The 26068-nt window shown below is 37.3% G+C and overlaps 2 protein-coding genes across 3 annotated transcripts; both read left to right on the top strand.

The window, feature by feature from the left end:
• Positions 1–1026: 1026 nt before the first annotated feature.
• On the top strand, positions 1027–7501 carry LOC124409753 (nuclear pore complex protein DDB_G0274915-like). The gene is made up of 5 exons (XM_046887576.1): positions 1027–1892; positions 1989–2578; positions 2655–3209; positions 3435–6092; positions 6195–7501. Exons 1-5 carry the CDS (start codon positions 1099–1101, stop codon positions 6395–6397), a joined length of 4800 nt encoding a protein of 1599 aa, XP_046743532.1. The 5' UTR covers positions 1027–1098; the 3' UTR covers positions 6398–7501.
• Positions 7502–9165: 1664 nt separating this feature from the next.
• On the top strand, positions 9166–24409 carry LOC124409760 (Y-box factor homolog). 2 transcript variants are annotated; one of them, XM_046887590.1, is made up of 7 exons: positions 9166–9364; positions 12949–13012; positions 16741–16774; positions 17203–17790; positions 21729–21962; positions 23567–23623; positions 24297–24409. In XM_046887590.1, the coding sequence occupies exons 1-7, from the start codon at positions 9304–9306 to the stop codon at positions 24339–24341; spliced, it is 1083 nt and encodes a 360-aa protein (XP_046743546.1). In that variant the 5' UTR covers positions 9166–9303; the 3' UTR covers positions 24342–24409. The 2 variants fall into 2 exon arrangements, with proteins under 2 accessions (XP_046743546.1, XP_046743545.1); XM_046887589.1 differs by lacking the exon at positions 21729–21962 and having other exon boundaries at positions 9207–9364.
• Positions 24410–26068: the final 1659 nt, after the last annotated feature.

The raw sequence follows: 26068 nt of genomic DNA, 5'->3' as shown, positions 1-26068 counted from the left end.
ATATCGCAACGTGGGTAAAATTTGAAAATAAAAAGGGAGAGAATATTATAAGGATTATATAAGTGAAAATGAGAATGACGAAGAAAACGTTTAAAAAATAATTATCTAGATATAAGATATATACATACATATATTATAGGTGTATGTATGAACAGAAAATATTATATGAAAACGAATAATGAAAAGAAAGAAAAGTTAGGTAAATTTCATTCAGAGAGTACGGGTATGTGTCTGAAATATTCCAAATAAATGCTTAAATTTAAACCAATTATTATTGATGCACGAGAATATGTAAGGCTTTACTTTCTGTTTGTGTTCAAATTAATAGATCTCACAACGTGGCCACACGTGCCGGGTTAAATTATTTTTTCTTAAATATAATTCTTTGTTATTATTTCGTTTACTTTGATCACATCCTCAATGGTATTGTGGATAATGATGGCGGTGATCGTGGGTGTAGTAACTATTCAGATTTTCGTATTTAGTATAAAATCACAATAAGTATATGTATGTATAACATGAAGATATATGATAGACTTTATTGTAAATGTACTGCCATAACCATATTATAATTATACGGAAGCCTATAATGATAGTTTATTCCTGTAAAAATAAAATAATAGCACAAAAACACAGACAAAAAAAAAAAAAAAAAAAATAACTAAAAGAAAGAAAGAAAGAAAGAAAAAAAAAATAATAAGTACATCCGATGTAAATAGAGCATATTTTCAATGTGTCTTGAAAAAAAATTATGTTTTGTAATATAATAAGAATTGCAAAAATAAACTAAAATTATCGATGAAAAAAAAAAACCGTTTCTAATTATCTTCCATATTTTCCTGACACTTGAGGCAAGGAAAAAAGAAAAGTAAACGAAAGATTTAATAAAAACAATGTCGTAATCAACGACACGGACGCGTAGAGCTGTTTGAAAAGCGCGGGTCGCAACACACATCATTATAGTTCTGGTAATTTGGGGTTTGTAGCAGGCGACGGTTGGCAGCCCTGCAATCGAGAGAGAGAACGCAGCAAGGTTCCAATGACTCTGCGTGCTGTGGGCTCTTTTCAAATATGGAGAGGTTATCTTTTTAAAGTAATATGTGGGATTTAGGAGACCGGAACCGTGGCATTTTTGTGTTGATAAGTGTGCTGAGCGGATGCGCTGTTTTATACAATGCCTGGGGTCCGATTCTAGCCCTAACTGTGTCGATAATCGTTGTGATATACGTATGTTACTCCCTGCTAACCAACGACAGCATTCTATCGCCGCAAGCGTTATTTTTCCTCGAATACGTGAGAGAGGGCGGCAGGGAAATATCCGCCAATTTGAATGTCGCATCGTTCTACCTATCGTCCACCCTCCGTAAGTTATATACTATTTTAAACAGCCACTGCTGGACTTATGTCGCGTCGAAAATGAGCAGATTTAGAAAAAATTCATCCTACCAATTGAGCAACGACAATCGCCAAGCCTCCAGGAGCTCGTCGAGGTTCGATCTCACCACCAATGCGCTCAGCCCCATACCCAAAAATAACTACCAAGAAAATACCCCCTACATTGATCGTCTCGCCACTCGTCAACCCGGCGATAACTACCCGTTGACAAAACTCACTTCAACGCCCCTTGATCCCTGGTGCAAAGACACTGAGGCACCGTCCAACGGGGGCATCGGACTCTTCACACCTGCTCGGCCCCTTCGTCGAGAAGCACAACCAACGTTTGGGCCGAGTCACTCGTCGATGATACAAAATGAGACTGTCTTTAGCCCTGAGGGCTCTCCGTGGGGAACCAGCATCAGCCCAAAAATGCGATCTAAAGCAGCTGGCATCAAGACTGTACAAACCGTCGCTGGACCCTTACTTGCATCCACAAGATACAACATCGACCCCAAGTAAGAAATTCACGTCGTTACTTATTACTGTAATTTACCACAGTTAACTTGCGACGTTAAATTACGTTTGTACTATATAGTTTCTTTATTTTTCAGAACATACTCAGATGTAACATCTCCAGGACTAAGCACACGCTTGGCGAGGTACGCCACGGAAGCCAACAGTAAGCTGACGCATCAGTCGCAGTACGCGACTGGCCAATTTCCTAAAGTCAATCTCAGCGTTAGTCCATTGCCGTTAATAAACATGAAAAATGCTAAGGTCAGAACTCCTGTGACTGTGCGGATAGCTCCGCCTGATACAAGCAGGTACTCGCCGCCTGAAAGGCAAAGAGTTATCGCAGATATATGCAAAGCGGAGAACAGAGGACCTCAGAGCGTTGTGCAAGTTCTTAGAGAAATATCACTTAAGAGGCACGCGTCGAGAGACGATGTGAGCTTAGATTTAGCAAAAAAACAGAGAACTGAAAGTATATACGAGGACAACCTGGATGATCTGGAAGAAATGACGCAGAAAAGAAGCAGGGAAGATTCGCCGAACAGTGAGGAAGAGGAGGATTTACTCAGGAATAATCAGCTTAGGCCAGTCAAGAAAACTAAGACCCCCTCTTGCTACGATGTTTTGAATTCATTGAGCTCGAGCAATCAGTATTCCTCCTCAGGAGTCAAGCGAAAAGCGAGTACTCGTAAGTACCACAAAATCGTTGTATACACTTTCTTTTTTACACAGAGAGAATCACATTCTTTGCTTATTTTTTTCAGTGGATTTATCCCGAAGTGGCACACCCGACATAGAAAAACATTTCAAACCCTCTGACACGATTCAGGGGACCCCGAAATTATTGGTAACTGTAACTGAGCCTGAAACAGAGAAAAGAAAACCCCAAAGAGATGATCTGAATTTAAAATCTTCTCTGAATATGGAAGTTGATTTATCCAAGAAATCACAAGAACAGTCCCCAATACAAGTAAAAGGTATTTTGAAAAATGTATCTACCAAAGATACGATCGAAGATCAGAGCCAGGGTCAATCAGAGGGTGCGGGCAAGAAGATGGAGGAAAACACAGAAACTGAACCTACGAAGAACCTTTCTCCTGCAGTGAATAAATCGATCAACTTCACTGAGAAATTATTTATGAAAGCCGAACCACAAGCCAATGAAAGATTGAGAACGTTAATTGAGGAACAGGGAAATATCAGGGCAAAATTCACCACTGATGATGTTGACGAAATCAAAAAAGAAGACATTGTGAATATGAGGCAAACAAGTATGAGAGCCAGACTGCAGAGCATGTTTGATGCTATATCTGGAAAATGTGAGTATATGTCTATCATTTCATAACAGCTTGCCTCGAGTTCTAACAATCAGCGAATAAATAAAATAACTCAACGTAATTGGATATTTTTGCTCATACCATTGATATAATTTGTGTATTATACTAAATGTTGAACAAGTGTAAACTTATTTTGATTTCGAAGCGACACATTTCGCAATATAGCACGGAAAAAAACTTAAAATCTCATTTCTTGACACTTTGCAGCGGCCAAGAAGATAAATCCAGATGTTATTATACAAGCTGACTCAAACAACGAGCCTTCTACCACCTCGGATGCACCATCGAGCTCAGCAACTCTGAGCTTGACAACTTCGACTACGGGAATCACTACAACTCCAATTACAACATCTGCCGTAGTATCAACAGCCGCTAACTCGAAAGTCGGCAATACAACTAAGATTAAAAACGTTACCTTCGATTTGCCTAGTTCACAGCAACCGTTGATCTTGAACAGCAGCTTGACATCAACAATCTCTTCAACTGGATTCCAAGCGAATACAACCGAGGCGCAAAGTCAGTCAGAAATTCCAAAGTTGAATTTTGGAACTGTTGCTACAACTACAACAAACACGACTGCAACTGATCCCGCAAAAGTCTCTTCTCCAAATAATCAAAATACAAGCACGATGAGCACTCCTGCATCTTCTGCAATTACTTCAACCATAGCTCCTCCTTCATTTGCCGTTGGAACAACTTCTACACAAGGTTCAACCGTGTCGTCAGGAATTCAGAGTGGCTCAAACTTGACAAGCAGTACAACCTTAGCAACAAAAGTCTTACCTCCGAGTAGCATTGGCGTATTTAGTTCATCAAATTATACCAATGTAACTCAGAGTACCAATATAATGTTGGGATCCGAACCACTAATGACATCTTTGTCACCGAGTACGGGGAAATTTGTTCATGAACCGATCAAATCAGTTGATACTGTCAAGACGAACACTCAAACTCCAACCCCGATGCCCAATTTTTCGTTTGGTGCAACTAAGATGACTCCTTCGTCAGCGTTTGGTGGAAATAACCAATTCTCAGCAAGTACGCAAAATCAAGCAAACATCAGTACTTCCACACCGGCCACAACATCGGCTTTCGTGCCTAGTATTGCTGCCCAAACGCAACAATCTGCGACTAAAGTGACGTCAATGGCAGGTAGTATCACAGTGCCTGAGACAAAACCAGCTGTCTTTTCATTTGATGGTAATAGTGCTATGCCGCAATCAACAAGCAGCGGGAGCTTCTTATTTGCAGGTAATACTAGCACCACCATGAGCCAAGCTCCTACTTTTGGAATCATTACCAATCAAAGTACCCTGACCTTTGGAAATACAGCAACAACGACGCAAAATCCACCAGCCTATGGAAGCTCAGTCAATTTCCAAAGTGTTCAGGCCCCCGGGGTCAGCGTCGCGAGCACTACTTCGCAAAATGCCGCGACATTTAGCAGCAATCCACCAGCATTTGGAAGTGTTGTGACAACTGCAGCTCAAAACGTACCGCCATTTGGAACCGTAGCTTCATCTGCTCCGCCGCCCGCCTACGGCATTAATACACCCACCACAAGTTCGACATTCGCATTTGGAAATGCTGCAGCCCAAACTACCGCTGCGTCTGCATTCAGTACAAACGTTAAATCTACTACCCCTTCCACGGCCTCCACGTTAGGTAAAAATCCAACATTCTCCTTTGGCTCGACGTCAGCACCTAGCACTAAACCTGGCTTCTCATTCAGCGCAAACGCTGCACCAACCACCACTTCTAGTGAGGCTGTGACTGCTGGTAATACTGTTCGAGTACCTGCCTACACAATTCCCAATAGCAGATGTGCACCATTATTTGGCGCTCCTGCGACTACCGCGCCTCCAGTTTTTGGAGCACCTTCAAGCACTGCACCACCAGCATTCGGCGGAACCTCTAGTACGACAATGACTGCATTTGGTGCCACAGCAAATACAACTACACCGTTGTTCGGTTCACCAGCCACGACAACATCGGGAATGTTTAACACTGGTGCAAATCAGTCAACCTTTGGTACCGTATCAAATTCTGCTGCTACGCCCTCAGCGTTTAGCGTACCGAAGACAACAGCACCGCCAGCTTTCGGCTCCCACACAACTGATACTGGGTTTAATTATGGGGGGAAAGCTGTTCAGTTTACGGGTACAGGCCTGACCACCACACCCAGCACTGCAGCAGCTACTGGTTCCGCCGTGACATCCACAGCGACTTCAGCATTCGGCGCAAACACTGAGCAAAAAAATATTTTTGGCCAAGCAAAGTCACCGCCAAGTTTTGCCGCCAGTACATCGCAAACTTTTGGTAATAGCGGAACTCCTAGCTTTGGAACATCGAACACCTCGTTTGGCGGAGCTGCCAATACGGCATCTGGAAACAATTCTGTGTTTGGTGCTCAGACTTCGATGGCACCAGCTTTTGGAACGCAAACTCCAGCAGTGAAGCAAACTTCCCAAGCTCCTCCCCCCGCATTCGGGTCAGTCAATACAAGCTTTGGAGCGAGTGCAACGCCTTCTACTGGGTTCGGATCCTCAGCAGCTACGTTTGGAACACAGAATACCACTACACCGAATTTCGGTGCTGGCACTGCGAGTTCCGGCTCTACTTTTGGCACCAATGTCCCGACTCCGTTTGGACAAGGCCAAAAACCCCCTCCAGCCTTTGGAACCCAAAATTCAACTACGCCGAGTTTCGGCTCAACCAATAACAACACAAGCGGAGGTTTTGGCTTCAACTCCAGCCAACAGCAAACGCAACAAAATTCCAGCTTTTCATTCAGTGGTAACGCCACTGCGAACAGCACGATGGCTGCTGCACCATTCCAGTTCGGTGGTGCACCAGCTAAAACAGGTTTGTTGGTCTTTCGCTATTGTTATACCATCAATGAAAAATTCAATAAGTTTTCAGGACTGAGATTTTCATAAATCTTGACAAATTTATTATTTTTTGCAGATGGCTTCAATTTTAATGCGCCAACTACTGTTCCCAACTTGAGTTTTGGTGCCAATGCTTCATCTTCTTTCGGTGGACCGACACAAGGATCGAACATGTTCGGAGCAGCAACGCCAGCTGTTCCAGCTAGTGGAATGTTTAGTATTGGGGCTGGTTCTACAGCTCCAAGATCTCGATCGAACAGGACGCGGAGTAGGAGATAGTGGAGAATGTAATTTTAATTCACCATTATCGAAATGTATAATTGAGTAAGGACTAGTTAGATGAAAGGATAAGAAATTTACTTTTGGTTGTTTGATATTAATCGACCAGACTAATGATTTCTAGGATGATTTCTAAATTTTATAAAATCTGGAGAAAGTCCAATGGTTCAATTCACATGTTACATGTAAGCTCTTTATTGCCCTGACGCTTTTAATTGCGGGAGGATGGTATTGTAACGGTAACGAGAACGTATAATAATAAATTTACAGGGCGCACCAAATGGGTTTCAGATTTTACTCACCTCAACTTTTCCTGTGATCGTAACTTGTAATATATAATATAACTATTACAATTACCATTACCCAAATCGTTACTTGATACTGATAACGAACCAATTATTTCATAATACCGACAAATTACATTTCACCCTTTTTCAACTTGTACAGATCAAATATGGAGCGGGTTAAAATTGTATTGATGATAAAACCAGAGTCCTGTCTAAAGTCACGACATTTTCAGCCTCCGTTGATGACTCATAACAGCTGGTGTCAAATACTGATGACCCCTGCAATTTGATTAATTTATCTGATCAACCAATGATAAGTTTTTAATATTTCTTAGTTCGTATTTTTTGCACTTAGTGCCTCTATTGTTAATAAGAATACCTTTCGATTAGTTTGTATAAACCGTATTTATATACTTTTCAGTTTTGAAAAAAAAAAATTGCGGGAACGGATAGAAAATAATAATAACAATAATAATAACAATAATAATAATGCCAAGCCTTGTAAATTATATATTAGTATAACTTTATTAAATATCATTAATTGGTTTTATATTCGATCAACCGTGCTTGCCGGATTACTTTCAAGGGCATTAAATAATCGTTGTTTAATCAAGTGTTTGCCATTTTTTAACTGCCGAACTAAAATTCCGCGCAAAATGATATCGTTGAAATAACAAGCGATTGGATCTAACCAGGTAAAATCATGTTTAAAATTGTTATTTTTTTTTTTCCTCTCTATTTCGACTACTGAGCTTAATATTGTAATAATTTCTTCGTGTATAGTAAGTATCTGTGAGCGGAAAAAAGCCAGTCTTATTAAAAAAAAAAAAAAAAATACATATGTGAAATCGATCTTATCTCCGACGTGTCTAGATTCATTTTATAATTTATATTTGGTATAATTATGTACGTAAAGTAACGCACGTACGGAATTCGATTTCCTATGCACTAAATAGCATTATACGATACTAACTTAACGATAACGTTAATAATAAATACTATAATAGTAACTAAAATAAAACACATACATCTGTTTGTACCTACACTATGAATCTAAGTATAGTAAGAGTTTCAAAATTTTGTAACCAGCGGTGTTAATTGTAGTAGTATGTTAAGACACATCCTTACGTATACACATGTATGATACTATTATCGATGACTGTTAGGACGAAAAAAAGTAATAAATCAATATTCTCATATTATTTACGCTTCTAATCCGATATTGTGATTCTGTTTGTATCAAATGTCGGCATTAGCGATATTGAATGTATAAACTGTACAGCTGCTATGTTTACATTATACTGTGGAGTTGTGGACTCGTGACTGTTCGATCTCCGTCGATAGACGCATTCAATATCGTAAAAATCTGCTTGAAGAAAGTTTGGCAAATGCTTGCGAAAATTTGTTTGCGTTCAAACATATCGAATCATTTCTCAACATCTTCTAATCCTCGACCGTAGTCCGATAATCTTCACGTATAAACTTCGGGCTTACATCTGTATCTAGAAATTTCTATTCAACACCCTCGTTGCTTAGTGTAAACTAAATAGTTTACACTTAGCCGCAAAAACGTCTGTTAGAAATTTCACGCCGTAAGTCTGTGATGTAAGCCCGAGGCCAGAAAAACTGTGAATCGTCGTTATATGCTGAAAGCGAAAGTATAGATACTTTTTTTTTTTGCTACTCTAACGCTGTACGCGATAAAGCGTCGAGTGACCGACGACGGTTTGTCTGCGATTTTGATTTATCAGGAAAACTGTGAATCAGCTTTTCTTTCGGTTATTCGAAAACTGGTGGTCAATAAATATCGTATAGAACGAATCTCGTATGTTCTTATTTTCGAACTAGAAAAAACCGATCCACGCAGGCGATTGCATGAATGACAAAGAATCTTGAAAGGACACTTGACTACAAGCTAGTGCCGACTTGAAATCAAGATTCCGGTCCCTGTAACCAACGTGTTGACGTACAGTCAACAAGCGCTAACGTTTTCTTCTATTCGACGATGCGTGTTGTTTACGAGGCTGAATTGAACGCGGGGAGACTCGGAAAACAAAACGCGTGTGTGAGAAAAACACAGTTACGCGATTATATCGATTTACGTTAACCAGAGCTGGCATCAGCGGTGAAAAGGAAGAGGATGGGAAAGGGGGGTTAAAGCATCGCCAAAATTCGTCCCTGCATTTTCCTGCATGTGAATAAAATTGATCGGGCGAAAAGCAGCGACACGCGGCATCGCCGCGGATCGTCGATGAGCGAAAGGCAACAGCACGCAGCAGCAGCAGCAGCACCACCAGGAAAGGCTCCGTTCGTCGCCGCGTTCGCCGCGCTCATCGTTCTCGGCCGGCTGCCGGTGGCGGGGTTCGTGACGACCACGATATGAACCCAGTGAGTGGCGCGTGTGCCGGCCGAAGTAAGTCTGGCGGTGATTGGTCGACATTGGCGAGCGCCGGGGGGGAGAGCCAATGAGAAGCGGCGTTAGATCGGAAGAATGTTTGCCCGGTTGCTTGGCGGCGCAGCCATGTTGGGAACATTAGAAGGGAACCAACAGTACAACTAGAAGGACGGGAACACCTAGGTTCGGCAGCGGCGTGTCGTTTAACACCTAACACCACCACAATGGCTGACCCGGAGAAGCAGCCCGAACAACCCAAGGCTGTACAGCAAAAGCAGGTCATCGGTGAGTCGATTTTTAACATCAACAAAAATACCCTCGTGTCATTTTATACACGATTCGCCCACCGACCACATTCACCCTCGCGTAATGGCGCCCGCGCCGAGCAGACGTATTCGCCTTCCTCGCCATGTGGCCGGCGTGCCGCGAACCCGAGAGAATCATCTTCACCCCCCTCCTCCTGCCTCGGCCCTCTCTCTCCCTCCCTCCTTCCGCCCCGGAAACGCTGCTCGCTGCTCCAGAATCTTCCTTTTCTTAATACCGCATCGATTTATCGTCCCAGTATTTAGCTGTGTACTTACTTCCGTTTTTCCCCGCGCTCTAGCTTCATAATTGCGTTAAATAGACCGAGGATTACGCATCCCTTAGCGGGAAATGGCATCCCCTTCGCCAGCTCATCACTCACCCTGTAGTACGACTTCTTTATTCTTCCAGTAACCCTCGACGATGTTCAGAGGTCGAATTTCACTCTGCCTCGGCATACGCATAGCTAATTTAGACGATCAGAAGGGGGGGGGGGGGGGGGGAGATGTACACGGATTACCTAGTAACCTTAAACGCTTGTAATTAAGCCGCGACGCACATGTCGTTGAACGTGTGATCACCGGCGAGTTTAGTGCGTCGAATTATCGACTAACCTGTTTTTCCTAGGTTTTACCTGATTCCTTAATTTAAATGAAAAACTGCCATTGAGTGCTTTAGCACGCCCGTTACGCATCGATAGTTTGAACCGTTTCTTTGCCTCTTTTCTTTTGTCTCACGTTTCCTCTCTCGCTCTGCGATCTTGGTTTCGTTTCGCTCTGGCATCAAAGAGAGGAGGGGAGAGAAAGGAAAACAAAAACACAACGCCGCTCCTCGATATTGTCCGCGGTTATATATCTTCTGCATCTATCACCTTCTTCCGCCAAGAAATTCCCGTAAAACTGGTTCTCTTCTTGCAGTTTCATCTGCATCATCGATTTCCTCGCACTAGTTTATACGGACCGTTTATATATTACCGGTTTTAGATAATAGATTTCATTCGCGAATCGACCGCGTTCACTTCCGTCTGATCCTCAGCTCGAGAGCAGCATCGTTATAAGCCAGGCTTGTAAAAACGACGACGACGACAACGTGTTGTTGCCTTTTCGTCACGTGTACGTGCCTCGAAAATTTCTTCATTTTACACAACTACTCAAATATAAATGCGAAATCGAGTGTGAAATATGCTGTTTGATCGGTTGATTTCCGGCCTTGTATACCGCTCGACAATTTCTGATCATAACTTCGCTTTAATCATCCACCCGAGAACCAATCGTGCATATATATAGATGGATTATAGATAAGTGTAGAATATGCGTGCGCTATGTCACGCATAGGAGAGAAGTCGGGAGAGATAGAAGATACCTATGATGCCTGACCGACCGCGTCACGCAAACAGCACGCTGCCCAACGAATGGCTGGCTGGCTGCTGCATTCGACGCTACGTGAGATCATCCCTAAAATAAGTTTAAGGTGTTCCCTAACTCGTTGAGATTCGTTTCGTTTTTTTCCCCACTATTACTTCAGTTCAAATCGTTTTTCTGGGGGAATTATTCTAGGATAATTTTCATAATAATAGTCGACGTGTTCTCTTCCAACGTAGCCAAACCTTTACTTTTTGGAGTTTAGAAAATGCAGTTCGGTATTATCCTCAGAATTTTATAAAATTTTGATTTTTCGGATTTCGTTATTTTTTTCATACAGTGGTATTGAAATTTTTTGCGTAAAATTATTATTAGGACACCGGCATATGACTTGAAAAGTATACAAAGCTGGTATTATCCTAAGGCGATGTGCATTCCTTATTGCAATATGTCGCTAGTTTTCATTTGGTGCCAATTAGAACGAAGGGCATCGATCATTGGTCCATCGATATATTTATCGTTTTGTTGCGCGCAGCTCACCGCATACTAAAGAAATGCAAAACAACCAATTATTACACTTTGTAACGTACAACAATTGATAAAAGTAAACAAGCTGCCGCAGCTTGCAGGCGTCGAATGATAAGCGATTATGTTTATGTAACTCGTATCTGTACGTGTGTGTGTATATATATATATATACATACGTATGAATATGATATTTATTCTCCACCGGTGTTACTGATTATTCGTATATTTATAAACTTTTTTTTACTCCCGTTCCTTAATAGGGTCACGCGCCGTTTAATATTACCGTAATTTTCTAGACGCGTTCTTCATGTTAGCTCGCGAATCAATACTTTGATAGATATTGAGTTTGAAAATATTATTATATCGGTCTCACACTTATTTTTCAACTTATTAAAACTCTAGGAGTATTTGTGGTTGGTGAGAAAATTTATTGTAGAAAACCAGCGGCGTCTAGATACTAGATTTGTTCATTCTTTTAATATTGCCGTACAAGTAATTGAGTAGCGAGTCTCCCATCATTTTTTAATCCGAGTACTCACGATCAGCTTATCTGAATCACGTTTACGATCTTCAATCGCCTTATTCACTCGTGATTCTGTTTATCTCGATGACAGGAATTTGGAACGCTATTAATTATATATGTATACCTTTCGCAGATTAGAAATTACTTTTTCTACCTTTTCTGAATCATCTATTTAATGACAAATTTTAAATATGTATAAAATAAAGCTACGACGAGTCCGGTTGTTTATAAATACGCATTAGCAATATAGTTGACGGAATTTTTGATGTGTAAAATTAGCGAATTATTTAACGTCGCCGCGTCGTCAACGTTTTTATAACCAATTTTCGCGTCGCGTATCTTAAAAATAAGAAAAAAAAAAGAAAAAAAAAAAAGAAAGAAACTCAACCGCTTATTATAATAATAATACCAACAATAAATTCAACGATAATTAAAACTCTCAAACTGCCTTTTAGATTATAATTAGCACACGTCCGTTTTGCCTTATTACAGATATAAAATTAATTTCACACGACCGTGGTTTCATTCTTCATTTTTTATTATTATTATTATTATTACAATATCATATCGTTTATATTTACACAGTGTTGAATTAATACACATGTATAACAAACAGGCTCAAGCTCGCGATTATAAAATGTACGACAAGGCACAGCTGATACTGAGTATAATAAAATCGCAGTGTACAGCAGCAGCATCATCAGCATCAGCATCTCTTTTTATACAACCGTTAATAGTTTATTTATATATGAATTATTACAAGCTACCGACTGTCGTGTATTATCTACAATCTTTGATTTCAATTACAATAATATTTAGCGAATAAGATATTTTGACGAGAGATTATAGAGTTACAGCCGATTATTTATGTCCGTACCTGTTTCTTTTCTTTTCTTTTCCCTGACTACTTGCAAGCGGTCTAACACTCTTCATAATATATTCTATACGTAATGAAAACTATATTAAAAACTAACGATTCGTATTTTTACATATTTAAAACAATTTCAATAGAATATATTCTTAGGCATATCAATGAATTTTTTTCATATTCATTTTTAGAAAATAATTGGTATAATTTTTAATTTTTTTCATTCCGTACACTGCATGAAAGAATTCGAACTAACGATTATTACTTACTTACCATTTATTTTCAGCTAACAAAGTGACCGGGACTGTGAAGTGGTTTAACGTGAAGAGTGGCTACGGGTTCATCAACAGGTGAGTTTAATCCATGCTTCGTTAACGCGGAGTGATTTTTTTTTATTTATCTATCAGCTATCCGCATAGAATCCCCCCCTCCTTCTCCTCGGTGCTTTAATGTTACGAACAACAAACTGCAAAAGTGGATTTTATCTGTCTGGATTTATGTTCCTCTTTCTTATTTTTTTTTTATTTTTTTTTATTTTTTTTTATGCATACACGTTAGGTTTTCGCTTTCCTGTTCACATATATGTATAACGTAAGTATACAGTATGTATATAAACATCGAACAGTGGAAGCAAGAACGCGCAACAGGTGTGCGGATCGTACATGCAGATATCATTCCGCGGATATAAATAAGCCTGCAGGAACATGAGCAAGGAATCGTATATAAAAGTGTTGAATATTCGTGATTATATACAAATCGCGGGTCTGCGGAGAATATGAAAATTTTTTTATAATTTTATTATTCTTATTTCAAATGAAGCGGGGTTTTCATGTTAAATTTTCCGTTGATAACTCGATACATATACACACAAATTTTTAACTGCAATAAATTTGTTGAATATTATATTATTTTACACACGCGCTGAAATATTCTTTGCTTCAGACTTACGGTTCGCATGGATTTTTTTTTTTTTTTTTTTTTTTCTTTTTCTCAAGTAAAACAGTATTTTTCTAGGTAAGATAATTTTCTATCGGTATGACAAAAATTCTACACACTTTTTACGATGGCTACTATTAATACAATTTCGATTATTCGATAATCGTTTTTTCACCTCTTCTTTCAGTCGGGCGACTGAAATATCATCAACGATTATACAAATTTTCGATCAACTTTCAAAACTTTTCTCTCGTTTTCGTTTCTCCGCGAGAAATTTTTTAAACAAATTTTTTATGGTGTTTTTTTTTTTTTTTTTCCTTCTCTCTACTCCTCGCCAAGTCACTTTTTCTTTTTTCCAATTATTCACACCGGAGTAGAAATGAAGCATAATAAAAAAAATCGATAGACGTATAGCAATATATATGTTTAGGGAAATAATGTTTTTGAAAATTTTGCGGTTAGATGGTTAAAAAAAAAAAGAAAAAAAAAAAAAAAACGTCGGCGGTCCAGTTGCAGATAACGAAACCTTGACGAACCAATTTCACTGATTCCATTTCGCGATGCTGCTTGTGTAGAAAGGCGATAAGCGGTAATCGCGTGCAGCACTAACAGCCACGTGTCGCCGCCGCTTGGGATCTTCCACAGGACGACGCTCTATTTCTAGGCTCCTTTTTCCCGTTTGGTACTCTGCCAAAAAGCGTACCCGTTCTATAATCTCTTCTCGAGTTTCTCTTTTTTTTTTTTTCTTCTTTTTTTCTTTCGTTCTTTCTTTCTTTATCATCACTAGTCGACGTTTTCCTACACCTTTACGCGCGCTCTGTTTTTATTCTTTTGCCGATATCGATCGATCATATATTTTAATTTTAATTTTTTTTTTTGTCATTTCTTTTTCTATCTTCACATTTGCTTTGCCTTGTAATTTCAATTTTAGCTCCCGAAGTTTGCTGAAAATCATAAAAATCAAAATATTATAATCTTACGACGCGTGGCGTGATGAAAAGTGAAGTTTTCTTATTTTTTTTTTCCCCCCCAGTTAATTGGATATAATCTTCGGATTGACGTTTTCAGAAATTCTGTTTTGATATTTTTTCCATTTTTTTTTTTTTTTTTTTCGAATGATTATATAATAACTTTGACTTCGCATTCAAAAATTCCGTAATTGAATTTCTATCATAACAGTGCAGACTTACGGATGAAAATTTCGTGGCAAACTTATACGTGGCTTGAAAGAATTATCGTCATTGATGTTTCGGAAAGAAAATAATGATTTTTATTTCTTTCATTATTCTTCTCGCGTCTAATTCCAGACCAAATAACTGAGTATCCATATTTTCGGTTCATCCAGATCGCATGCGTTGTTGAGTTGATTTTTATTTCCAAAAAAAAAAAAAAAAGTCGGAATGAAAAAAAAATTGATCGGAACGCCTTTTGAAACTACTTTAATACCATATTTCAGCGCGAGATGTGAGATAGAGAAAAAACTGAACGAGAAAAACGAGAAAGATTCTATGCTAGTGCATTTTACGTCCGGCGGAATATTTGCGACTCTTTTTTAAGTAGAAATAGAATAAATCTATTTCAATAATATAGATATAAAAAAAACACGTGATGAAGAAAACACGAGATATCGATAAAATAAAGATTGCAAAATCGTTCAAACTCATCTTAATCGTCTATTAAAGATATTTAAAAGTTGAAATCCACATCACAGTCGTTTTTATTCAATTTCTAGAAATTTTTTTTTTTTTTTTTTTTTTTCAAATTTTATGCGTTCTTTATTTTTTCCCCGTTTTTATTCATCTACTCTGTATTAATTTTCTCCAAACTACGAGGCTCGCTAGTTTCTTGTTCATGCGCGTTCCTTTGCGTTTTTCGCCTCATAGTCGTAGTCGGATGTTGCCGTGGGCGTACAAGTTCAACGACCCGTTTCTTCTCCTCCTCCCCGTCCCCATCCTCGTCTTCGTCCTCCTCCTCCTTCTCGTCGTCGTCGTCGTCTACGCTTTGCTCTTCGTGTAATATTGTCCACCTACTACCACCGTCTGTATCATACTCTCTGCTCCCCGTCGTTGTAGTTTAACATTGTAGACTCGAATCAAGGTGTTTGCGTGCGCTTGCGCAACTCTCTCTCCCCCCCCCCCCATCCTTCTCTCTTTCTTTTTCTCTTTCGAGCTTTTACATCCAGGTACTCTTTCATACTCAACTATATAACAATATATATATATTAGACTGTATCAAAAAAATTGGCTTTTTTTTTTTTTTTTTTTTTTTTTTTTTTTGAAAAATATACTGAAAACATTGTTCAGGATAACGAAAAAAAGCGCCTGTTAAAATGGGAGCTCTTAATTTTAATAGTAAGAAGTGTCTCATCGCGATTTTCTACTTCCCATAAGAATAACATGGCAAAAATGGTTCTTGCTCCTGGCGATTTTTATAACTAGATAACGACGCGTCGTACAGAAAATTCATAAACATGTTTTTGTAGGAAATTGAACGTTCTACAAAAAAGGTCTTCTGTCATTTTACGATAAGTCTACTCCTTCAAAAGTTATTTGAGGTCAAACATCAGCAAAGGACCTCAAATAACTTTTGAAGGAGTAGATTTATCGTAAAATGACAAGAGATCTTTTTTGTAGAACGTTCAATTTCGTACAAAAACATGTTTATGAATTTTCTGTACGACGCGTCGTTATCTAGTTATAAAAATCGCAAGAAGCAAGAAGAACCATTTTTGCCATGTTATTCTTATGGAAAGTAGAAAATCGCGATGAGGCACTTCTTAGTATTAAAATTAAGAGCTCCCATTTTAACAGGCGCCTTTTTTCGGTATTCTGAACAATATTTTCAGTATATTAAAAAAAAAGTCAATTTTTTGATACAGTCTAATATATATAGATCTCGTTAATCGTCGTCACTCTGCATGCGGTAGCCTAAAATTGTTCGACGTGAAATAATTCTCACAAATTGACGTGTATCTGTAGTTTTGAATATTTTTTTTCGAGATTTATTCCAGATTATTTATTTATTTTTAATTAATTTTTTCCCAGTCAAGAAACTTATTTTATTATCAGAACTATGTATTAAACGTGAAAACATATGAATGCCATATGTTATCTATCTTACAATGCGATTTTGTTTGTTGCAGGAATGACACCAAGGAGGATGTATTTGTCCATCAAGTAAGTTGTCTTGCAAATTTTCTTTTTTTTTTTTTTTTTTCGTTTCATTTTCACTTTTAGAATAGCAAACTAACGCATACAGATAAAATACAAGAATAAGAAAAGGATATCAAGCATTGTGATTACACTTTTAGACAATTTTTTTCGCAAAATAGTTATTACATTTTTAAATTACAGTTATTTATACAGATTTCTTAATAAATTGTATGTGCAGCATCAGTTGTCGTTGTATCAGCTGAGATCTGTAAGAACATAGAATCTCAATCTTAAATTACATCAACAATTAATACTTAATTTTAATAGGCATGTTTAACCTGCGTTAAACTATATTAAAATTAAAAATTGTTACTCCGTTCACGGTGTTACCTTATTATTATTATAAAAAATCTTAACGATCTTATATTTTTTTCTCATCTTACCAACAATAGTCGGCCATCGTTAAGAACAATCCGAAAAAGGCTGTACGCAGCGTGGGGGACGGGGAAGTCGTCGAGTTCGACGTGGTCATCGGCGAGAAGGGAAACGAGGCGGCAAACGTGACGGGACCGGAAGGAGAGGCGGTCAAGGGCTCACCCTACGCAGCGGACAAGCGGCGAGGATATCGGCAGTGGTTCTACCCTCGTCGAGGTGGCGCGAGGCCGCCGCGCAGGCCGCGCGAGGGTCAGGAAGGATACGAGTCCGGGGAGGGCGGGAAGCCCCAGGACGACGCTAGCGCCGGGGAAGGAGGAGGAGGGCAGCAGCAGCAGCGGCGATACAGGCCGCGACGTCGCTTCGACGGATATTACCGAGGGCCGCGTCGCTCCGGTCCCGGAGGCCACCAGCACCAGGGCGAGGGAGGCGAGGACGTCGGTGAGGGAGGCGAGCAGGGCGGCGAGGGACTCGCCGAAGGCAACGTGCCGCGCGGTGGAGGTGGAGGACGGGGACGAGGTGGAGCTCCCCGACGGTTCTTCCGTCGCAATTACCGCGGCGGTAGGGGTGGAGGTCCCCCCAGGCGTCCGAGGAGCCAGGATGGCCAGGTAAGAAGAGAGCGTTTTTCTTTTCTTTCTTTTTTGTTCCATTTTTTTTTTTATCGTACGTAAGTCTTTTGTTCCTTATTATTGTATCACGATCGCAAGGTACATTTTTTAATGTCGTTAGTTATTTATTACCGTTTAATCTCTCTCTTGCACCAGGGTGTTCAGTATTCATGGAAATTATGGAATCAGGGAATTCTATATCCCTTGGAAAAAAAAAAAAAACTTGGAAATCTCAGGGAATTTCAGGTTTTTGTGTTTGGAATATAATAATTTTCATCCTAGGTTTATAAAAGTTTGGCCATTTGGTGAGAAGAAAAAATTTTTACTTTCAACTTTCAGGCAATGGTCATTAATCGAGCTCTGATTTCGTAAAAATTGGACGTGCTTAACGAATTATTACAAATTCGCTTCACGATGAGCTTTGCTCTGGTCAAATATGGAATATTCTTGTTCGGATGACTGTTGTACTTTTTTTTTTTTATTGTTTGCATTAGAACAAACTGGATAAATAATAAGTTTTTGTATGGAAAACCTGGAATTATCAGGTAATTAATTATGTTTTCACAAATAACTGGACACCCTGCTTACACCGTCTCGAATCACGCATCGTTTTATTAATTCTAATTGGCGTTTCGTGCCGTCGATACTTTGACCGTCAATATTTTTTTTTACACCGATCGTCTCTGATTTAATTGCGATTTTTATTTATACGTATTTTTGACTTGGTGACTAGTCGCTTACTTGCAATTTTTAGTTTTTTTTTTTTTTTTTTTTTTATTACACTCTGTTTGTGACTCGTATCGTTGTTTAATTTGTACACGTCTTACCGGAGCTTTGTTTTTATTGAATATTTGGACATTTTTAATCTACAGGATCGTCTCACGTTCAGTGTTTCGTAATAAATCGACGCGTTCGTAAAGTACGTTTATATTCCTGAAATTGCAAGGTAAAGAAAACAGTGTTACAAAGAAAGTGAACCAAAATTATGGACAGAAACTCGAATGGCGACTTTTCATTTTAAACCAATTTCGGAACGGTGATATATTCAATAAATTTCACTCTGCAGTTTCTCATTTTGTTCAAAAGATTACGTCGAAAAATCGATATCGAAGATTTTGTTCGTAATTTTAGCCTCTTTGTTTTTTTTTTAACATTTCCGCGAAAATCACCATCGATTACGAAAGTAAGAATTTGAGAAACACTCGACGTTTGACCATCTCGTAATAAAATTGTCAAGAAAGTATTGATTTTTAACACTACAACTGAAAATTAAATATTCGATCAAAGTTCAGTTGGCATGAAATATCCCGTATATAACGGTACATTTTTTTTTCTTATTAATCTAGTCACACCTTTCAGTTAGTTATTCGAGTGGTTTTATATTATTTAGAAAATTTATTTAATATCAGTTATGCGTTTCATTCGTACTTTGAACGCTGGTTCATCATATTTTTTTTTTTTTCTTCACTTAACCCCCTTGTAATAAAAATTGCGCCTATAGTTTGATTACATGATAGAATAAATTACAAGCCGTGATTATAAATATATAAATAATATACAGACAAAAATTATCCGTCGAGAAATTGAAATAATATATAATAATAATAATAATAATAATATGAAAAATCGAATGAATTTTATTAAAAAAAATTAACTGGGTAAAAAAAGGAAAGGTTGAAAACAAAAATTTATTTCATCAGTTTTAAACGTAAACTGGACTCGACGATTATATTCTTATCTGCATATTCATCAATTGACGATTAGCGTTTGATGTGTTGCACCGGTCTTGACAACACCTGTCTATATATTATATCAAATTTGACTCGCTAACTTGTAGAAGCCTGCATTATTATCAGAGTTTTAATGTCAGTATTGTTCGTTGAAGAGTTGTTTGTCCTTTCACTGTACACTTGCGTATAAAACAATTATTATTTTTCCAGTCTGTATCCCTCATAATTTACTCGTTCGAATATTTATTTACTCATTTATATTTACTCTTGGGAAATTCGAAAACAATCAACTGTTCATTATCATATTTTATTATTATGCACACTTTACACCTCTGCTCGTACCTGCGAAATAATTTAGACTTTTTGTCTTAGTTTGTTGCTTTTACTGTCTGATTATTCGCGGTTTTCAACACATCAACAATTAACAATCAACACAGAAAAAGAGAAACATGAACACTTTATGCGGCAGGTTTATTATTCGAAAGCAGTGAAATGTTGAAAAATTCATAAAATAAAAAATTAGCTTCTCTCAATTCCATAATTCAATTTGCAGTAAAATTCATCGTTGTTCGACTCAAGCACATGAGTATCAAGTTTATTTCCATTATATGGATTTGTATACATCATAATTTAAGAAACTTGCACTTGTAATGCGATATTTCACTTACACAGAAACGATCAACAGCTTTCGGTAAATAAATCATCACCTCGAGCCTTGAATAGATATACAAAAAAGATGAGTCATCAGTTCTTAGATCGGAATTTGTAATCGGAATCTCTTACGTCTTGGCTTTTTTTACTTTATATCCGAAGAAGTGTTGAACTTTTACCAAGATTTATTTCTTCCGCGTGTCTGTTTCCACGTGATATGATAATGATTTGAAATTTTTCAATTACAAACACACAGTATAATGGTATAATCATATTTCGATTTGGAATGCATCGACGTGAAGAAAAACGCGGTTTTGTTTTTCTTTTTTTTTCAAATTATTCAGGATTATTTTTCCAAGAATCGTTTATAATCGTCAAATATTGCGTGGATGGGGTTATTTTTATGAATATACATTTTTTTTCTTTTGCTATTGACTATATAAGGCTGTACGAATAATCAAGTAATCGTAGATTTCGATTTGTCGTTTTTTCAAATAATCGTTGATTTGTATTTATCGTTTTTACAGTTATTCATAGTCTTCGACTAACTGTTTTTCCAATTATTTGTAGACTCCAACGAATCGTTTTGGCAACTATACATAGACTTCGATTAATCGTTTGTTTTTGTTTTTTAAATTAATCGATTTACTGGACAAAACAATGCATCGAATTTACAATTAATCGAATAAGTAATTGGACAAATATGGGAGTGGAATTCTGCGATTAATCGAATAATTGGACAGTATACTGAATCGAAGTTGCGATTTATCGAATAATTGGACAAAATCTTGAGTCGAAGTTACGATTTATCGAATAATTGGACAAAACAATGAAGCAAATTTGCAATTCCTCAAATAATTGGACAAAATATTGAATCGAAGTTACGATTTATCGAATAATTGGACAAAATATTGAGTCGAAGTTACGATTTATCGAATGATTGGACAGAACAATGAAGCAAGTTTTTCGATTAATCGAATAATTGGACAACACAATGAATCGAAGTTTCAATTCCTCGAATAATTGGACGAAATATTTAGTCGAAGTTACGATTTATCGAATAATTGGATAAAATATTGAGTCGAAGTTACGATTTATCGAATAATTGGACAGAACAATGAAGCAAGTTTTTCGATTAATCGAATAATTGGACAACACAATGAATCGAAGTTTCAATTCCTCGAATAATTGGACAAAATATTTAGTCGAAGTTACGATTTATCGAATAATTGGACAAAATATTGAGTCCAAGTTACGATTTATCGAATAATTGGACAGAACAATGAAGCAAGTTTTTCGATTAATCGAATAATTGGACAACACAATGAATCGAAGTTTCAATTCCTCGAATAATTGTACAAAATATTGAATCGAAGTTACGATTTATCGAATAATTGGACAAAACAAGTCTGCGATTGGTTGGTGAATGGTACAGTCCTATTTCCGAGAGAAACGAATGGTTGAAAGTGTATTAGAAAAGTGGCAAACGTACGGCGGTAGTTTTAATGCGAGACCGAATGTGACTGGCATAGCCGAAATTGCGCTGTCAATTGTCAGGTGAGCGATGACGAGGAGGGTGCCGGTGAGGGGGGCCTGCAGGGTGCAGGCGGCTCGCAGCGGCCCCTCCGCCCCCGCTACAGGCGTCGTGTTCCCCGCCAACCTCGTCCGAATACCCATCTCCAGGGCGCCAACAAAGAGAACCTCCAGCCCGCGGCTAACAAACCTGCTGATCCTCCTCATGCACAAGCTACAGCCAAGACCCTCTCTGAGGGCGGCGACAAGCCTGTCAAGGTACTAACAGATCCAACCTTACCTACCTGCAAATCCCTCATTCAACCTGCAATATTGCTTCAGCCAACTTCCGACCTTGGTTTGACAAACTTTAATCGTCTCGAAGCCAAAAACTAGAGCTTCGAATCAAGGGGGAGGGAAACTGAAATTTTTTGCACATTTTTTAATCATTTTGAAATCATTTTTTGGTCATTTTTTTTTTTTTTTTTATACTGAATTATTTCGATTGGACAGAAAACGCAAAGAGGCAATTTTTCGTGTCGGGAAATTGTTTATAAATAATATTGTTAATGTACTCAAATTTTCAAACTTCTTCGTTCCGTAGAAATCGTTCTAAATTTCAGATCTTAGAATTTTTATCTTTTTTAGAAATTGCGAATATTTGATAGTTTATATTCATGTATTAGTACCAGAAATAAAATGAAATGAACCTGAAAAAATAGTTATTTTGAAAGATCAGAATTTATTCTTCTGTGATTAAAAAAACTCTGTCGCCACATTCTACTTTGAAAAAAAAAAAAAATTTCTGACTATTAAAATTTTGATAATAGATAATTATTTCACATCGATGTGAAAAAAAATAAATAAAAATTTGTCAATAGTTGAAAAAAAAATCATTCTTATTGTACTGAAATATCGTAAAATCCATTTCGAATACTTTGAAAATAAATAACAAAGCTTCAGGTTCATTCTCGCGTCAATTTTTTCATTAAAAATTCTTGCTGATTTTACAAATTGCGAAGTAAATGCTAAAAATTCATTCGCAATAAATATGACAATGGTCAAGCTATGAAAAAGCATTTTTTCAAACCGAGGTACGCGTGGTTGGCTGGCGAGAATTTTCCACATCCCACAGAAATTACTGATTAAGAATTATTGATCCTTGATCAGAAGGTGAGAAACCTCGGAAGCTGGAAGTCACGTACGTCACGTACGTGTCGAAAAATACACGTCAACTAGAATCGCGAATCCCTATGCATTTAAGTGAATAATTACATGTATCTAATCCGCCTCTCTCCAAGCATCGCATTACATGTGTATCTTGCTGCAGTGCATCAAAGCTCGTCGTCTCCCGTATGCGGCCCGTTTAATTTTCCTGCTGATATGAGCTTTCACCATATTACCCCCAAACTCATTTTTATAGGTACCTATATCATAGATGCCTTTTCCCAATTATCACGAAGTTCCGTAGCCACGCTGCTGTTTAGAGTTTAGAAAATCTACAGCTTGCAAGTAAATTGACATTGTTACCATTAATCTCCCATAAAATTCTCCAAAAGTATCTAGGAGTGATGGTTTTTTTTTTTTTTTTTCTTTTTCTTTTTTTTTCTATCTGGCAAATAATTACTTTACTTTATCGCTATGCTATTGTATTCTTTATAACATTACAGGTCTCGTCATTAGTTTGAATTATAATTATTTCTCATTTACAAATTTTAGTTTCCTTAAATTATTAGGTACTATTGTTGTTTTATTGTTATTATTGTCAGTATTATTGTTATTGTTATTGTTATTGTTATTATTAGCGCTCTTTCGTAGTCGCTTTACACGTACACGCACAGCAGTACTATTGCATGTATTTTTTTTCTTTGTACTATTTTCAGTCGGAGCAAAAGCCGGATGCACCTAAGGATGCACCTGCACCTGCCCCCGCTCCACAGGTAATTGCACTCTTCGTTTTTTCTTTTTATTTATATTCACTTCTTTTTTTGTACTCATCACTATTGTTGCAAAACTTGCTCTTTTTTTTCCTCCCCCACTCTCAACTTTGTTTATTCATAGACACCATATACTATACTCGTATCACATTTGTAAAAATGTTACTATCAATTCACCAAGCTGAACATTTTACTTATTATCTAATTGCAAATATCCGCAAAAATTTTTTACAGCAATCATCAGGAATTTAAGTAAAAACAAATTACCGGACTTGTTCTGTACCATCCATTTTCATCCATACGAAAATTGAATCACGTTTTCGTTGAACTTATTGCAATATCTTTTCGCTTTCTCTATTATAGATGTGTATATATATATATATATATATATATATGTGTATAATTAGATACTTTTAATCTTGTTTCGAAGAGAATTCTTTTAAAGCTGAACTTTATTTTGCTTCTCGCAGTAGTTTGCACTCCCTTGCCTTTGTATATGTATACATATAATGCGTATAATATAACATGGAAATAATGAAAAACTTTTTTTTGGGGGGGGGGGGGGGGGGGGGGTTTGGTGCGAGCAACGAAAGGTTGATCTTTTCGCTCTACTTTGTTGAGAAAACTTGTTATCAGATTATTTATTTCGATGTCGTTTTTCTTCTTCAATTTTCAGGAAAGTCAACCAGTGCAGAACACCACCACCGAAAGCACTGCTTAAGGGATAAGATTGCCGCTGTATCGTCAGAAGAACTTTCGTCATATTGAATACCGGCGATATCGCGATTTCGAGCGAAAAGTTTAATTCTAAATCTTAACAACCACCAACAACATCCCAGTTATAACAAAATGAAAACTAAAATAATAACATCAAAAGAAAGAGAGAGAGAGAGAGAAAATCGCGAGTGGAACGTGCAGCGGCAGAGTAATCATGCTAATTCTCAAAAGCAGCAGCGGCAACAGCAACAACAAACAGCAACAACAACATAACATAACAATTATTGAAAAAATACAAAAAAATACAAATACACAACAAAAAAAAAATACAAAAAAAAATACAAAAAAATTAAAGAAAGAAAAGAAATCTCCCACCCCTCACGAGTCAAAGTAACTACACAACAGTAAACCAAGAACACTCTACGAATTTATATATCTATTAAATATAGGAACCATTCTTTTATCGCGGCATTATAGATGGGCCCAAGACGGAAATAAGTAATGATTATAAAACCGTTTAGTTTTTCATCACGAAAATATTGTATACAAGTATTTTACCACAGCGGAGATGTCGAAAGACGTCATAATATTAAGAAGAAGAAGAAGAAGAAGAAGAAGAAGAAGAAGAAGAAGAATTATTACTATTATTAAATGCGCTGTAGGGAAATTGTTTTTTTTTTTTATTTTTTTTATCGCCCTATAATTGACTTATTTCCATTCGTATTCTATTTTACTCATCTTTCTCCCAACAAACTGAAAGAATTTTGAAAACTTTAGTCAGGGCTCAACGCGCGAGGTTCGTAGATCAACAAACTGTGTAACTTGGTCAAATCATCATATAATATTTCTTGGAGTTTCATCATTCAGTGATTGCGCAGGCGGTGGTTGATATGTCTTGTGTTGAAGTTTCAATTTGTCTTTTTTCGAAACAAGATCGAACTAACAACAATTTTTCCAACAAACAAACAAAGTCTCTCGCGTCGCGTTTCATACATTTTATATCTTTACGCGAAAAATGATATACCAACTATACTATTACTACTACTACTACTACTCTACTACTACTACTACTACTACTACTACTACTACTATTGCTACCTAATTGCGGGTACGAGTTAATGAATTGAAATTTTTTAATCATGCAGCCTCGTAAAAGAAGAGTAAATAATTAGGGGGAATTTCTTTTCTTCTCGCTAAGAAAATTAATTAAGTACAATATTAACTGCATAATAAAATGAAGGAACGAGAAATAAACAACAAGTTAATTTTTAGTCAAATCGCGCGGTAAGACTTGAGACTTGATGACGATAGTAACAGAAATATTCAAATAACAATCTTAACACAATATACCTAGTTATACCATTTTTAATTCAGAAATGAATTAAAACTTGATTGAAATATTTGAGGAGGACAAAAGATTTCGCAGACGCGGTATATATACATATATATATATATATATATATATATATATATATGTGTGTGTGTGTGTGTGTATACATATATATCTGTCTGATTATGTATGTGATGAAATTATAATTTTGGTTTTTTTTTTTCGTGTTTATTTTTCTAAGTTTTATTCTGTTGTTTCGCAAGTTTTCACGGAATTCTTTTTTCTCCTGATTTGTTTTTACTTTTTTTTTTCTGCGGACATATTGGACCAAGTTCTACGTGTGACTTATATGACTAATGAATTAGTTTGATAATAATTGTCGTATTAGTTTTTCCCTCTCC

This window comes from Diprion similis, chromosome 8 (assembly GCF_021155765.1).
Source record: "Diprion similis isolate iyDipSimi1 chromosome 8, iyDipSimi1.1, whole genome shotgun sequence".
Lineage (NCBI taxonomy): Eukaryota > Metazoa > Arthropoda > Insecta > Hymenoptera > Diprionidae > Diprion > Diprion similis.
Note: the sequence above shows the minus strand (reverse complement) of the source record. Positions and strands in the feature narration are given on the sequence as shown.

What these genes read in the sequence shown, in the direction of transcription:
- LOC124409753 (XM_046887576.1), top strand. Translation starts at nt 1,099, where the DNA reads ATGTGGGATTTAGGAGACCGGAACCGTGGCATTTTTGTGTTGATAAGT. An exon ending in AGATACAACATCGACCCCAA is followed by an intron (nt 1,893 to 1,988) that starts GTAAGAAATTCA and finishes TTTATTTTTCAG; the next exon opens with AACATACTCAGATGTAACAT. An exon ending in TGATGCTATATCTGGAAAAT is followed by an intron (nt 3,210 to 3,434) that starts GTGAGTATATGT and finishes GACACTTTGCAG; the next exon opens with CGGCCAAGAAGATAAATCCA.
- LOC124409760 (XM_046887590.1), top strand. Translation starts at nt 9,304, where the DNA reads ATGGCTGACCCGGAGAAGCAGCCCGAACAACCCAAGGCTGTACAGCAA. An exon ending in GGCTACGGGTTCATCAACAG is followed by an intron (nt 13,013 to 16,740) that starts GTGAGTTTAATC and finishes TGTTTGTTGCAG; the next exon opens with GAATGACACCAAGGAGGATG. An exon ending in GCGGCGACAAGCCTGTCAAG is followed by an intron (nt 21,963 to 23,566) that starts GTACTAACAGAT and finishes TACTATTTTCAG; the next exon opens with TCGGAGCAAAAGCCGGATGC.